General features: G+C 37.6%; 3 protein-coding genes across 4 annotated transcripts; 1 reads left to right on the top strand and 2 right to left on the bottom strand.

Annotated features, from left to right (window-relative positions):
- Positions 1–619: 619 nt before the first annotated feature.
- LOC112507865 (CBS domain-containing protein CBSX5-like) lies at positions 620–2,136 on the bottom strand. The gene is made up of 2 exons (XM_025112599.1): positions 1,749–2,136; positions 620–1,643 (listed from the first exon to the last, which is right to left on the bottom strand). Exons 1-2 carry the CDS (start codon positions 2,096–2,098, stop codon positions 794–796), a joined length of 1,200 nt encoding a protein of 399 aa, XP_024968367.1. The 5' UTR covers positions 2,099–2,136; the 3' UTR covers positions 620–793.
- A 4,279-nt stretch (positions 2,137–6,415) lies between these two features.
- On the top strand, positions 6,416–7,863 carry LOC112507964 (CBS domain-containing protein CBSX5-like). The gene is made up of 2 exons (XM_025112723.1): positions 6,416–6,765; positions 6,871–7,863. Exons 1-2 carry the CDS (start codon positions 6,416–6,418, stop codon positions 7,718–7,720), a joined length of 1,200 nt encoding a protein of 399 aa, XP_024968491.1. The 3' UTR covers positions 7,721–7,863.
- Positions 7,864–10,326: 2,463 nt separating this feature from the next.
- LOC112507060 (ultraviolet-B receptor UVR8) lies at positions 10,327–14,722 on the bottom strand. Of its 2 annotated transcripts, none has more exons than XM_025111466.1 (6): positions 13,955–14,722; positions 13,148–13,360; positions 12,732–12,842; positions 11,530–11,898; positions 11,339–11,446; positions 10,327–10,866 (listed from the first exon to the last, which is right to left on the bottom strand). In XM_025111466.1, the coding sequence occupies exons 1-6, from the start codon at positions 14,297–14,299 to the stop codon at positions 10,537–10,539; spliced, it is 1,476 nt and encodes a 491-aa protein (XP_024967234.1). In that variant the 5' UTR covers positions 14,300–14,722; the 3' UTR covers positions 10,327–10,536. The 2 variants fall into 2 exon arrangements, with proteins under 2 accessions (XP_024967234.1, XP_024967235.1); XM_025111467.1 differs by having other exon boundaries at positions 13,148–13,357.
- Positions 14,723–15,126: the final 404 nt, after the last annotated feature.

Below are 15,126 nucleotides of genomic sequence, written 5' to 3'. Positions count from 1 at the left end.
ATGTATATGCGGAAGATAAATGGGTAGTTTCGTAACTTTTATAAATAAAAGGCAAACGAGTTCATATGTGAATACATTAATTATTTCATATGTCAACTTTTAACTGATTCATATACAAAAATTCAAAAAAGGTAAGCATTTGAACTTTCCCCCCTTCTCTCTCTCTCTCTCAATATATATATATATATATATATATATATATATATATAATTGTGACTCTAATATATATACTATAATTCCGTCCGGAGTCAGGAGATGGAAGACAAGGTATAGACACGTTATAACTTAGTCATAGGACTCTTTAAATTTGTTTGGTACAAACTACACCACATAAACGATATGATTTGCTTCAAACGATAAATGTATCCAAAACATTATTGAGAAACCATCCGCTTCACGGGTAGCCCAAAGTCACCGCATTTGAACCTCCATGGTCACAAGCATATTTTTATTCTTCCTTGGATTCGAACTCAGGACCTCCAAACACTTTTAACCTTCGAAACTTAAAGCTCAAACCAATCGAACACCACCATCATGTTTTCAAACTTGATTGTTTTTACGTTTATAATAATAAATATTTAGATTAAATAATTAATTATAATTTTGGTATATTTGCAACCATTTTTGTTTTATTATAATAAAAAGAAAGGCCCAAAGGGCAAGGAATAAACTTAACCCGTGAGTAGGCCCAGTTCGATTACAAGATATTACTCAAACGATCCAAAACTATTTCATAATTACAAAACTTCCCTTCATCTTTCTCTTTCTTCCAACATTGGTCCTCTTTGTCACTCTACTCGATCATGCACTCTAAATGCTCCCGGAGAACTTCCAACATGCCGGAAAACCTCACTATTCCGACGACGCTACAGTCGTCTTCAATCACCCACACGTAATTCACACGGTGTGCGATTGCCTGAATCATCACCGCCACCAACGAGCTTCCGGGATGGCAAACGATAGCCTCTGCCCTCCTCATCATCCTGGCTGAGTAGCTGCTTGACCTTTTGTACCTCCGTGACTGTGTAGTTGTCGGCGACGGCACCGTTTCCTCGTCGGACGATGAGTTGTTATTACAGTCTGGAATTCCGGTGGAGTAAATTGAGAACTCCTCGAGCATTCCCTTTAGATTTCTCTCCTTCAACCTTTCTTCCACTACCCTGATTATATCTTCCGGTGGGCCACCGCAGTCGATGTACGCCATCAGGTCGCCGGCGGATAGCGTCGCGATAGCAGCTGCAACCATCTCGTCACAGTACATGAGGGTAAAAGGACTGATTTCCCCAATCAATACACCGTCATCGTCGATGACAGCAACGGAAGTCTGGTCGGCGAGAGAGGTGGAAATGGCTTCCACCGCTTTGGAAGCCGGAGAATGGTAATTGATTGTGAGGACGTCGGTGGTGATGATACCGAGGGAGTCGATGGAATATGCGGCGGTTGGGGAGAATAAACCAATGGAACTCAGAAGGAATCTGATCACATCTTCTTGTGACAGCCAACAGAATTCACGGCCACCGGAATGTATGGTCGGAGTAATTGATGGGTATTGGCGGAGTTGTTTTCTTTTCAAGGTTTTAGTCTTGATAGGCACTACAAGATTCTGAGCACCGTTGATTATAAGATCAATGGCTTCAAACAAACTGCAAAACACAAGTCAAAAGCTAAAGAAACAAGAAGAAAGAACCAAACAGAAAGAAACAAGAAGAAGAAACCAAATGAAATGAAAGTTTAGGGTTCCATAAAACCTGGAGGAGAGTTCCACATGTCTAACGACTCCGGGAACATGTGAGAGTAAAGCAGAAACTGGGGATTTGAGTGCCGATGAAGGAGAGGAGATGTTATCTTCTTTGCAGAGGTAGCAGATGATGTCGACCATGCAGATTTTTCCGACGCAGCGRCAGTCGTCATGAATGAGTTGCAGGTGGTCGGAGGTGGAGTTATGGTGGTTGCATGCCCAGATACTGATGTGGGTRTCGTCGGAGGATTTGAGTGCGGTTAAGGCGTGGCGGACGGTGGCGGAGATGGAGAGGGATCGGAGGGGAGGCTTGCCGAGGCAAAGATCAGAGACCTYATATGCCAACAACCGAGCTGCCATACACAGATTTTCAGATGTAAATCGAGAAGAGATTCGTGTTTTTGTATGTGTGCGTGTGTGATATTGATGTGGAGGGAAGAAGAGTATATGACACACACACATAATCTATATATATAAAATCAGTTGTCCAATTCACTCCGTGATACATCAAGTAACAAAAGAAATGATGAAATGGTGAATTAATGTTATTTGGTGTTTTCAAATTATTTAAAATTACATTTTACATTTATCGTAATATATATATATATACAAATATTTATATACATATGTATACAAGTAATTGAAAACTGATTTGCTTTCTAGTTTTATGCACACGTGCATGTGTTAAAAAATGTTTACAAATTACTTGTATGCACATGTGTATATCATCCAGATGAATGGTTACCGGCGTGTTTTGCTGTTTTTTAATTTTTACTGTTTTCCCGGAATCTAACCCCACATTCTATCCAATGTGGAATCTTACATTCCCTATTTGGCAAAAGCTAGTTGGACACAAATCACTACAAGATAAAATTAAATGATTGATATTAGACAATTAAATTTAAGATGACAAAACATCAATCAAGAAATTTAACTTGGGGTAATTATTTGTACGTGGACGATCGGTAATATGACAGGTTGGGAACATGTTCGGTTCATCAAATATATTTTGATCTGAATCTGATCTTATCATTTGTCAATTTCATATGAATTAATCGATTAAAAAAACCTATATGTTTTTTAGAACAAACAACTCATATGTATTCATCAACCAAATGACAGATATAACCAAGCATTATAATCATGCACGAATTGTCAAGTCGGAATAATGATTTTAGGTACTTTCATCATAAAACATATGAGAGACGGTTTCAAATCTTTTGGCGCTATTATCTTATATCTGTCGTTGCGATTCAGTTAACTTATAGAAGAAGTGTGTAAATGTATGTGGTGATGGAGTTCGACGTTAAAAGATGGCATACCTTCAATTTCTCATCGGGGCCATATGCATCTATATATATAGTTGGGTTCACGTGAAACCAACATGTTTTTGTGAGATCCGTGGGACCACTTTTTTACATTTGAAACTTCATAGCAAAACACTGTGAAGGTAAAAAGAAGCCGAACCTTCACAGCAAAAACACTGTGAAGTTTCAAGTGTAAAAAAGTGGTCTCACGGGTCTCACGAAAACATATTGATCTCAGGTGATCCCAAGTCTATATATATGTATATATACGTATATATACATAGATTGATATATATATATATATATATATGTGTGTGTGTATTGAGTTTTATTCACTCAACATCTTATTTTTGAGAAAATGTTGTTTTTGTATCATATGGACTTTTCCTTCAATTAGTCTTTATGTTCATTATTTTTTGATAATAAGTTGATAACCTACCGGTTTGATATTAAATTTTATAATTGCTAATAATATAATAATATCAGATCTGGTTTTTCTAAGTTTTTGACTAAAATAGAGTAGTTCGTTCAGATCAAAATATCTTGTTTCAATATGTGGAAATATCGAATATAATTTTGTTGGAAAAAAACGGGTTGTTAGTGCTATTTCTATTTCAAACTCAAAAACCAAATCGGATCCAAGCTATATAATTGGCAAGAGAATTATGGTTCACGTAACGTGCAAGCATCGTTTTGACATACTGTATGTTCAAAACGAACTTCTTATGAATGTGAAATTGATCTGTAGATGTTGAGGTTGATCAGAGGAATATTGGCGTCTTTAAGATGTCCCACATATAAGAATGGATTCATAGCTGCAATGAACAACCAGTCTACTACATATGGCTAATTAACAGGTTCACCATAGCTGTATCAGTGTAAAACTTGGACCGAAAGCAGATTTACAGCAAAGAACTTGTGTAGTACGTATGTTTGACAGGTACAAATACTACAATAAGGGTGACCACAGAATATCAGACACTAACATCATTCATCCTGTCGTTGACTAATATCGTATTTAATTATATAAAAGTGATATACAAGATACAAGACATAAATCAGGAGAAAAGCTCAAGCGTGATGAAGTTTGATGTCGAACTGTTCCAAATTATTATATGACGGGAAATTGATGCACTAATTGGGGGGCGGGGTGAATATGTTTTAAGGAAATAGTATCTACCACGGGTCTGGTCCCAAAAATCGTAAGATTTATGTACTGCATTTCTAGTGTTGATGTTATTTCTGTGTAAGAAACTTAAAACCAGTTCTAATCATTGACATCGGAAACAGGGTTTCTTGTTAATTTCTGGATTTTATTCGTCACTAACAACTGCCAACATGCTTTGGTTAGTTTCAAGAAATCGAATTGTGCTACCACATATTTTTTCGAACAAATTATATACTGTATGAACTGAAGTTGAGTCATATCATTATAAATGTTCAAATCGTTCACGAACTAAATTTGAACCATTTTTAATTATCCTCAACATGTGGAACCTATTTTATCTTTTAATGGGGTTTCATTTTTCATATATTCTCATATTTTATCAGAATCAATGTCCACCACTACAGAGGACTCGATTTTGAGGCAATTTGTAGTCGTCTTGTCCTAAGGAGGACCCACATTAGCTTAGTGCATACGGTGGCATAGACCATCACTTTTTGTTTCTCCGTCGTAGTAATAAAAAGTTTAGGGTCGTGAAATGTGTCAGCATATCACTTTGTTATTTGCAACCACATATGTTTTGAAACTACAATAATAACACAAGTTTATTTATGTAGAGTTGGTTTGTATGGCTTTTTTCCCATCTCAGTTTCATGTTTGTGTCATTTTCTTAATTTCATATTTATCATGTTTCTAAACAAAGTTCGTGATGAAAGACTCAAACACAAGACTTCATATCTTCATTTCTAAGTCTGCCTTTGGTCTAGGCCCCGTTTGACACTCTGGAGCAATCTTTATCCATCTAGCTTTATTGAAGGGGTAGTATTAGAACCTCTTATCACTTAAACTTGAATCATAATGGAATCTCGTTAAAAATTTAAATAATTGAAGATTCAGTTTTCAAAAAACACAAAATAACAAACACCTGTCACATAATTTTTTTTGGTACTTGATGTATCAAGGACTGAATTGGACAACTGGTTATATATATATATATATATATATATATATAAAATTAGGTTCACGTAAGACCAGTCTGTTTCCGTGAAAACCCGGAAGACCACTTTTGTACACTTGAAAAGGTAAAAAAAACCGAACTTTTATAGCAAAACATTGTAAAAGTTACCTTCACAGCAAACGCTGTGAAGTTTCACGTGCAAAAAAGTGGTCTCACGGGTCTCATGGAAACAGACTGGTCTCACGTGATCCCAAATGTGTGTGTGTGTGTATATATATATAAAGAAGGTTATGGTAAAAATCGTGAGAAGAGATATTCATCTTTGAATGAATTCTAATTGGATGTCAATAACAATGAGGTGTAGTGGTGTACCGAGAAGCATCAGATCAATTCCTAAGGTGCCGTTTACCAAATGCTTACCCAGTAAGTGCTCACCAAGTCACATTACCTTACCGGATGAATATGACAAGGATTAAGAATACAATGCATTAAATATATAAAACCAACCTGATTAAACTGTTGATGAAACGCAATCTGCACGGTAAAAAACCTGTCCTTTAAGGTTTTATACGACAACTATTTTCTCGCTGTGAGTTTGCTAGTCGCAAAGCCCCAGGATTTGATGCAGTATACTTTTTGTTTATGAACAACGATCAAAAACGAAAATAGAGCACGGTGGATGCAGAGATTGGTAGAGAAGAAAAACAACGTTCGGAAGCAGCAAAAGTAGAAGGAAAATCCGTTTTTTTTTCTGTGTGTTTGAAAGTTGGCTTCAACCCAGTTTTTATACTGGGTGAAGCCTTCAACTCTTCACGAAATCCTCCTCGAAAACCGTAGATCATGTTGGAGGATTTTTTTCCACTGAGCATTATCTCTAAATCGTGGTTAGACTAAGTCAAAAACCGTTTTAAAAAAAACGGTTATTTTCTTTCTCCTCTCGACTTTGTACCAAAAAGATACTCGGAGTTCAAGGCGAGACTCCTTCTGCTCTGATGCGGCGTGCGCCACCTTCGCAAATCCCGTGGCCTCAACCACGACCGTATGTGTTAGGCCTTCCACTCAAAACCCGACGATGAGTCCATCAACTTTTTCAAAACCCAATTCTAAAGAAAACCTTGTAAACTTTTCTAAAATGAATACAAACTTCCAAACCCACAAAATTTCCACTAACCATATGTGTATATATACTCGTCCACATCAATATCACAAACACGAATCTCTTCTCGATTTACTTCTGAAATCTGTGTATGGCAGCTCGGTTGTTGGCATATAAGGTCTCTGATCTTTGCCTCGGCAAGCCTCCCCTCCGATCCCTCTCCATCTCCGCCACCGTCCRCCACGCCTTAACCGCACTCAAATCCTCCGACGACACCCACATCAGTATCTGGGCATGCAACCACCATAACTCCACCACCGGCCACCTGCAACTCATTCATGACGACTGYCGCTGCGTCGGAAAAATCTGCATGGTCGACATCATCTGCTACCTCTGCAAAGAAGATAACATCTCCTCTCCTTCATCGGCACTCAAATCCCCAGTTTCTGCTTTACTCKCACATGTTCCCGGAGTCGTTAGACATGTGGAACCCTCCTCCAGGTTTTATGGAACCCTAAACTTTCATTTCATTTGGTTTCTTCTTCTTGTTTCTTTCTGTTTGGTTCTTTCTTCTTGTTTCTTTAGCTTTTGACTTGTGTTTTGCAGTTTGTTTGAAGCCATTGATCTTATAATCAACGGTGCTCAGAATCTTGTAGTGCCTATCAAGAATAAAACCTTGAAAAGAAAACAACTCCGCCAATACCCATCAATTACTCCGACCATACATTCCGGTGGCCGTGAATTCTGTTGGCTGACACAAGAAGATGTGATCAGATTCCTTCTGAGTTCCATTGGTTTATTCTCCCCAACCGCCGCTTATTCCATCGACTCCCTCGGTATCATCACCACCGACGTCCTCACAATCAATTACCATTCTCCGGCTTCCAAAGCCGTGGAAGCCATTTCCACCTCTCTCGCCGACCAGACTTCCGTTGCTGTCATCGACGATGACGGTGTATTGATTGGGGAAATATCTCCTTTTACCCTCATCTACTGTGACGAGATGGTTGCAGCTGCTATCACGACGCTATCCGCCGGCGACCTGATGGCGTACATCGACTGCGGTGGCCCACCGGAAGATATAATCAGGGTAGTGGAAGAAAGGTTGAAGGAGAGAAATCTAAAGGGAATGCTCGAGGAGTTCTCAATTTACTCCACCGGAATTCCAGACTGTAATAACAACTCATCGTCCGACGAGGAAACGGCGCCGTCGCCGACAACTACACAGTCACGGAGATACAAAAGGTCAAGCAGCTACTCAGCCAGGATGATGAGGAGGGCAGAGGCTATCGTTTGCCATCCCGGAAGCTCGTTGGTGGCGGTGATGATTCAGGCAATCGCACACCGTGTAAATTACGTGTGGGTGATTGAAGACGACTGTAGCGTCGTCGGAATAGTGAGATTTTCCGGCATGTTGGAAGTCCTCCGGGAGCATTTAGAGTGCATGATCGAGTAGGGTGACAAAGAGGAACAATGTTGGAAGAAAGAGAAAGATGAAGGGAAGTTTTGTAATTATGAAATAGTTTTGGATCGTTTGAGTAATATCTTGTAATCGAACTGGGCCTACTCACGTGTTAAGTTTATTCCTTGCCTTTTTTTGCTGGATATTGGTATTCCCGTTTTCGAAACCGATAACTAAAATGATCCCTATAATTGCTTCGATCCTTGTCGGAGATTTTATGGGGGATCTCCGTCATGTACCCGTTGTTTTCCTGTTCCCCGTTGGGGAACCCGTTAAGGGTAAAAATCCCCCTTTTTCCGTTGGTTTTTCCGTTCGCGTTGGTTATATCCTAACCTGAAACCCAAACCAATCTGAAATAAATTACAATATGTTAATTTTTACAACTAGAAATTAAATTACAATTCTTTTAAAGATGTAAGTCAAAATGTATCAAACATAATCAAACCAATTACACACATCTTAGATTACAATATAAAAACAAACAGAACTTCAAACATTATACAACTAACATCACAATTTCATGATTAGACAAATAAACTAGATTTTTTCGTGAACCGTATTTGGGGTATTGAGCTAAAGTAGATAAAAGGTTTTTAAATTTTAAAATTAGTATTTTTTTTTCTTTTAATGCTATTATATATATAAATTAAAATTAATATATATACACATATCAGGCCGGTGATTCCCGTTCATACTAAAATCCCCGAATATGTTCCCGATTCCCATCCCATCTCCGATCCGAAAGTTTCGGGGTTTTTTTTGCCATCTCTACCAAAAATCATGATTAAGTATCTAACATCAATATATATTATAAAGTAAAATATCTGGTAAGGACGTTTCAGGCTATGTTCGAAACTAATTTCATGAAGTTGCACCTGTAAATATATTATCGTTGAAAAACTCAATAATTATAATTGTTATGTACGTCTGAAATTAAACGTTGGACAGACAGATAAAATAAAACAGTATTATATTTTATTTTATTTTGGTGGATTACAAAATAAGTAGGATTACGGACAAAAGTTGATGTCAGGGTGTGTGAACGGTCTCCACATGGAGTCACGTTGTACGGACGTCCATGACGTGTTGTTTTCGTTTGTGGAATACTAGGTTAATTTGGACATGTGTCATGAAATAAATACGTGGAACACAATAACGCCACATATATCAACAAAACCAAAATCAAAGTTAAAACAGTTATTAGTATTACTGTTGATATCCACCGGTTGTCAGGAGAGTCGAACCGAGCTAATTATTTATTGTACGTCAGATTTTGTTAACCGATTTAATCTGATTAACATCGAATAATCGATCCAATCAAATTTAATGGATGATTGGATCGGTTTGGTTTAATCCATCTGATATTTTTATTGGATATCCAATGGATTATATGAGATTGGATATATCAAGTGTGTTGATTCAATTCAATTCTCCAACAATGATATAAATTAATTAATCACTCTTAATATGTGTTAAAATCAACACAAAAGAAGTTAAAAATTCAAAACCTTACATAAAACAAATTCCGATTTAAACAACTTGAAGATAAATTAATTAGATGATAGTTAGATAATGGTTGGATGGACAATTGGATGATCATCGGATGATTAATTGGATGTTGATTGGTAGGGATGTACGTGGGTTGGATTAAGCGATTTACAACATTTTTACAACTCAAAACAAATATGGCGGTTTAAAAGTATAACCCAACCCAATCCTTGCGGGTTGAGGCGGTTTGGGTTGGGTTTGCGGGTTAGTAGTTATATAAATTTGACGAATGAAATAATTCATAAAATTTAAGTTTATAGATCATACTATAAAACGTCCTATCTAAAAAAGTTACAATAGGTTTATAGGACGTTTCAACAAGTGTTTTAGAATGATCTTTAGAATATTGTATTAGTAATTTTATAGAAACATTTTGAGAAATGTCTCGTAAACTCATCTATTTACAAGACACCGATGTTCATATGACACTTTTTCAAGTCATTTCGTATAAAATAACTAATACGACACTTTATTTTAAAAGCGTCGTAGCATTTGTTAAGACACTTTGTAATAAGACATTTTTCTTGTTTTGTCTTATAGAGTATCATACAAGGACGCTTAGACATATCTGGTGTCATATAAGATCTAATGTTGTTGTAGCGAAATACTATAACTAAGCATTTTTTTCACTAAAGTACAACATAAAATGACAGAGTATTTTGATTGACGGATTCGTCAACCAAATATATATATATATCAATATCATTCATATTTTCTGACATATCAATTTGTTGTTGCTGCAGAAAAGATTTCAATAATTCTCTTATTAATTAGATTATTTGTCATCATTCTTTGATCGTGAATCTCTTTTGGTAACATATATGTTTAGCTACAATGAAATACAAACATTATTAATATATATATATATATATGTATATATATATATATATACACACACATATATGTATAACATAATAAACATACATGTATATAAATAAAATTTTATAATATTTTAACAGCAGGTTTCTCGGGTTGACAGTTTTTTATACACACGTTTTGATCATGTTCTTATTTGATCTTTCCGCAACAAACCTCCAAATCAAACAAATACATAGAAAATGTAAAAAGGAATTTATTTTCGACATATACGAAACAAATATCCGTAAGACGGCGTGGTTATGTTTTTCGAGTTGTTTATCTAACGTAAAAAATAAACGGACAATTTATCTAAATTCATACAAACAAACGGTACAAAACATGATGCAACAGAACAAACACCTCCTAACCTTTTGAATACCTGTAGTTGATCCTAATCTTTGTGGTCATGGAGGAAGGGTACCACCAGCAGCTTCTTGAACCAAGATTTCGCTCGGTTCGCGACAAGCTCTTAACTTATCGTGGCTGAGCTGGGCTCGTTCATTGTCTCCGAATCCAAATATGCGGCCTCGACTAGTGACCACGACCGAATGATACAAACCTGTGCTGACTTGAGAAATGTGATGATCCTTTAGACTTGAAAGCATGCTAGGTTTCAAGACTTTATCTGATACCCCTCTATCTGGAAACCCCAAACTGCCAAAACCCATCCATCCAAATCCATATAAACATCCATTATCCACCAACACAAAGGTTTTCCTCTTGCTTGCACACACCTACAACCATCACAAAATCGTTATGGGGTTGTTTGGTTGGTTTTCCATCAACTTCCGTATGAATAAAGATGTCTGTATGGATTATCTGTCTATATATATAGATTGGAAAGATTTTTTGTTTGAGAGGGTTTTTTTATTCACGTGTATTTTAATTGGTAGGGGCAGGTTCTAATAAACTTGGCTTTCTGTATAAGGCTCCCCCTAGAAGCTTATAGAATACGTTATTCATGTATCATTAAGCCACTACCAAACAGTCATGTATAGATGACTTAATAAGCTGTGAATCTTATTAAGTTCATTAAGCTGCTGACAAAACAAGCCCAGAGATGGACCATTTAGCTGAATGACCTTCTCAAAGTGATTTATCCGGTTTTATTGACCATGGAACCCTCAATTTCTAATAGAATGATCATATCAGGGGATTTTATACGAGTGTTGGCATATATAAATATTATATACTTAAAAAAAGCACCTGAACAGCGAGGTGAGTTTTGAGGCTACTCAGGAGCTTGGGGGTCGTCTTATCGATCTCATCCCCATGGCCAAGTGCCCCACAATAGCCTTTCCCCCAAGTGTAGACCTGAAATTCCGTTATGAAATGCTTTAAGAAACATCAAGACCGAAAGATGAAATGCTTTAAGAAAAAAGGTGGTGTTGGCTTACATATCCGTTAGAATCGAGTGCAACGACATGTTCGTCACCAGCAGAGACACGGACAATGTGGATGCCCTTTCTCCTGAACGACTGGAGTGGCCGAGGGCGTAGCTCATTGTGCTGCTCCCCGTGGCCAAGACAGAAATTGGTTCCAGAACCAAATGAATAAACGGTTCCATCATTGGTGACAGCAAGGGCATAACCCGGACCAGCAGCAATCTGGACAACGGGGCCCACGCTCACAAGGGCTTCCACAAGTTTTGGTGTTGGTCGGTCCAGGGTGTCACCATGGCCGAGTTGGCCGTGTGCACTGGTCCCACATGTGTATACTTGACCTTCTCTTGTTAGAAACACAGTAAAGCTAACCCCCGCTGCAACCTGAAATAATGCGCGACTTATTTGATGAGAATACAAGGATACCAACATTAGCAGATGTGCCTTACAAACAATTGTTAAGATACATGGAACCCCTTTGAAACTCTCTCAAAAAAAAGCCCTTGTAGTAGAGGGGTTAATTTAGCTAAACCTCCCTGAAAGGTGATTTTCAAATCCATGACCTTCTTATAGGATTCTAGGTGTTCTTGTGTGTGAGTGGCATTCTCAAACTTGTCAGAAGGTCATGGATTTAAGAAAAACTTAAATCCTGACTGAAGATTATTTAACAAAAGGACCTATAGGATGGGGAGGTTTGTACATATATATAGATATCGGCTCAGGTTTAGGAAAAAACCACAAAGAAATGAAAAACTGAGGACCACCCCAGTAACCGTTCATCCAGACGGTACGTACATGTGCATACAAGTAATTTGTTAGCAATTCGTCTGGTATGCACATGTGCATAACATGCAGACATGCATAAAAACCAAAAAACAACTTGAGTTACTTCTATGCACATGTGCATCATGTCCAGATGAACGATTGTCAGAGTGTTCCTCAGTTTTCCATTTTTTGGGGTTTTTCCCCTAAACCTCCCTCCCTCCCTCTTTCTCTCTCCCTCTCTCTCTATGTATAATATATATACACACACACACATTTTAACATAGGTTATATGGTTTTTGTTCAGCTGATGTGAGATTCCAACAACAGTTACATCTATATGACTATCTTCAATAGGTTTGATGCACCCCATCTCCGTTCAAGGTGTGACTCTAAACAATAGAATGCATATAAACATTAAACAAACATCAAAATACCAATTGTTGTATGAGTACCTGCTTGCAACGGACTTCCTTTAGTGCTTCGACCAACCTAGGCTTGAATATTGGACGGCTTGTATCACTATGCCCACAACAAAAGGACGAGTTGTCACCACATGTGAAAACCTATGAACATTCATAGCTAGAGATCATCATCGGGATCGAAATCATTGTATTTCTTGATTTAGACGTTTAATCTTACAAGTTAAACAGTATAATATTATCAGGGCTAAACACAATCACACATTCAGACATTTATCAGTTTACAATACAGTGTTATTGATTTCGCTCTCAAACTTAAGTACCACCTCATACCAACAAAAGTGAAATAAGACTTCAGAGTTCAACATCTTTTAATAAATAAATATCACTTCATTCACGTGTATAACAACTATAGCCTTTAAAATGTAAAAACAAAGACGTGTGCAAACCTCTCCCGATTGTGTCACAAAGGCGGCATGATTGTGGGAAGCTGAAACATGCGTTACGTGGGCATGATTTGGGAACTTGATCGGAGTGAATGCTACACATTGTGTTGTTTCAGGACCATGACCAAGAACGCCACACAAACTAGAACCACAAGAGTAAACCGTTGAATCCTTGATCAGTAACGTATGATACCTTCCACTCCTAATTTGCATCTGCTACAAACATCCAAAGTATCAAGTAACATCCATTTACCAATGTAATTATGATGTTAGCTAAGGTGCCGTTTACTAAACACTTACTTGGTAAGTGCTTACCGGATAAATTTCCTTATTGGATGAACATAAGAAGGGCCAAGAATCTTACAGGGTAAGAGCGATGAGCATGATGGAAAGTCTTACCCGGTAAGTGAGGATGACGACTCTTACCTAGGTAAGCGCTTAACCAGTAAATTATTGCATTCGATATGTTTTAATGTACTAAAATCTTGGGCATCAAAATAAATCATAGTGTTGACTCCTATCAGTAAGCGCTTACCGGGTAAGCAATTGGGTAAACGGCCCCTAAATGCATATAAGGACCATAAATTGTCATGGTTGTTCACTACAACAATGTCAGCTTTATAAGACACCAAATATGTCTAAATGGCATAATATACTGCTTTATAGGACTTGGGTTTATAAGACCTAATTGTGTGTTTAAGTAAAGGTGTTACAATAAGTTGATTAAGACGTTTTTGGACGTCTTAACAAGCTTTTTGTTTTGAAATAAAGAGTTGTATTAGTCAACAATCAAGAGCCCAGAAATCATACATTGCCATCAGAAGTTTCAACCACGTCTGAGGACTGATGAACTGACTGCAAGAACCTCAAAATTCTCTTCCAATTTCCAGCACATCGAGTTAATAGCTCTTCCTGAGCTCTGTAACTCAAGCAAACGTATATAGGATGTGATCCACAAACCTGAAAAGCTGCAAAATCGACCAATGATTTCAACTTGTGAGGAACCAATCCATGAGTACCTCGAAAAGTTGAATTGGTTAGCTCCAAACACACAAGATCCATCACACCCAATAGGCCGCCGGATGTCAAGATTTCAAAAATCAAATGCAACGGCAAGTCGTCCAACTGCGTGGCCGATCTAAACCGATCCCCCATTTTTTCAAAATCCTTCAACTCGAGAAAATACGAAGAAACCCTAATGGGTTTCCGAAATCAAATTTTAAGGCGGAATTTGATGAAATTCAAACGGGAAAAAGAGCAGGAATAGGTGGGGTGAAGGAAATTAGAAGGGATCGAGCTCGATGAAGAGTTGATTGGTGATTGATGATGATAAGATGAGTCGAAACTAAACATCAGATGGAACAAACAACAACAAAAACTCGTTTACGTTTCAAAGAAAGAGAAAGGGTGGAGAGATGTGGCGTGAATTAGAAATTGGGGATGAATAAAACTGAAGTGGGGAAAGAGGAAAACATCTTTTGAAAAAGGGTTTCTGAATTATTATATGCAAAGAGAAGATCAAGATTCGAATATAAGAACATGAGCGAATCAAAGAAACCTTGAAAAAGTAAATCGAAAGAAAACAAACGAAGAAGATGGGGGAAATGGGAAAGCAAAGATTAAGGGGGTGAGAGTGAAGAAGCTTTTATATATATATATATATATATATATTAATGGCGACAATGGCTCACAGGCATCATGTTTCTCTCTCTAGACTTTAGTGACAAAAAAGTAGAGAGAAGGGATTTGGGGGGAAGAGAGAAAGGAATCGATGGTGTGAACCAGTCTGTGTAGTCCACGTGGAGAGTTGGTATTGGGTGTGATGTATCATAAACATGGAAATCGATGTCAGATGGTCACCACTACCGGCCCTCTACGCTGTATCCTACTAACCCTTTTTCCTTCACCCTCTCAACTCGATTACGCGTTATAACCTAAAAGCATCTTCGATACAAGCTTTTATAGACGTAAAGTTACGAAAA

Source organism: Cynara cardunculus (assembly GCF_001531365.2).
Source record: "Cynara cardunculus var. scolymus isolate 2C chromosome LG 2, CcrdV1, whole genome shotgun sequence".
NCBI classification, from domain to species: Eukaryota; Viridiplantae; Streptophyta; class Magnoliopsida; order Asterales; family Asteraceae; genus Cynara; species Cynara cardunculus.
This window is presented reverse-complemented; position numbering and strand designations above follow the sequence as displayed.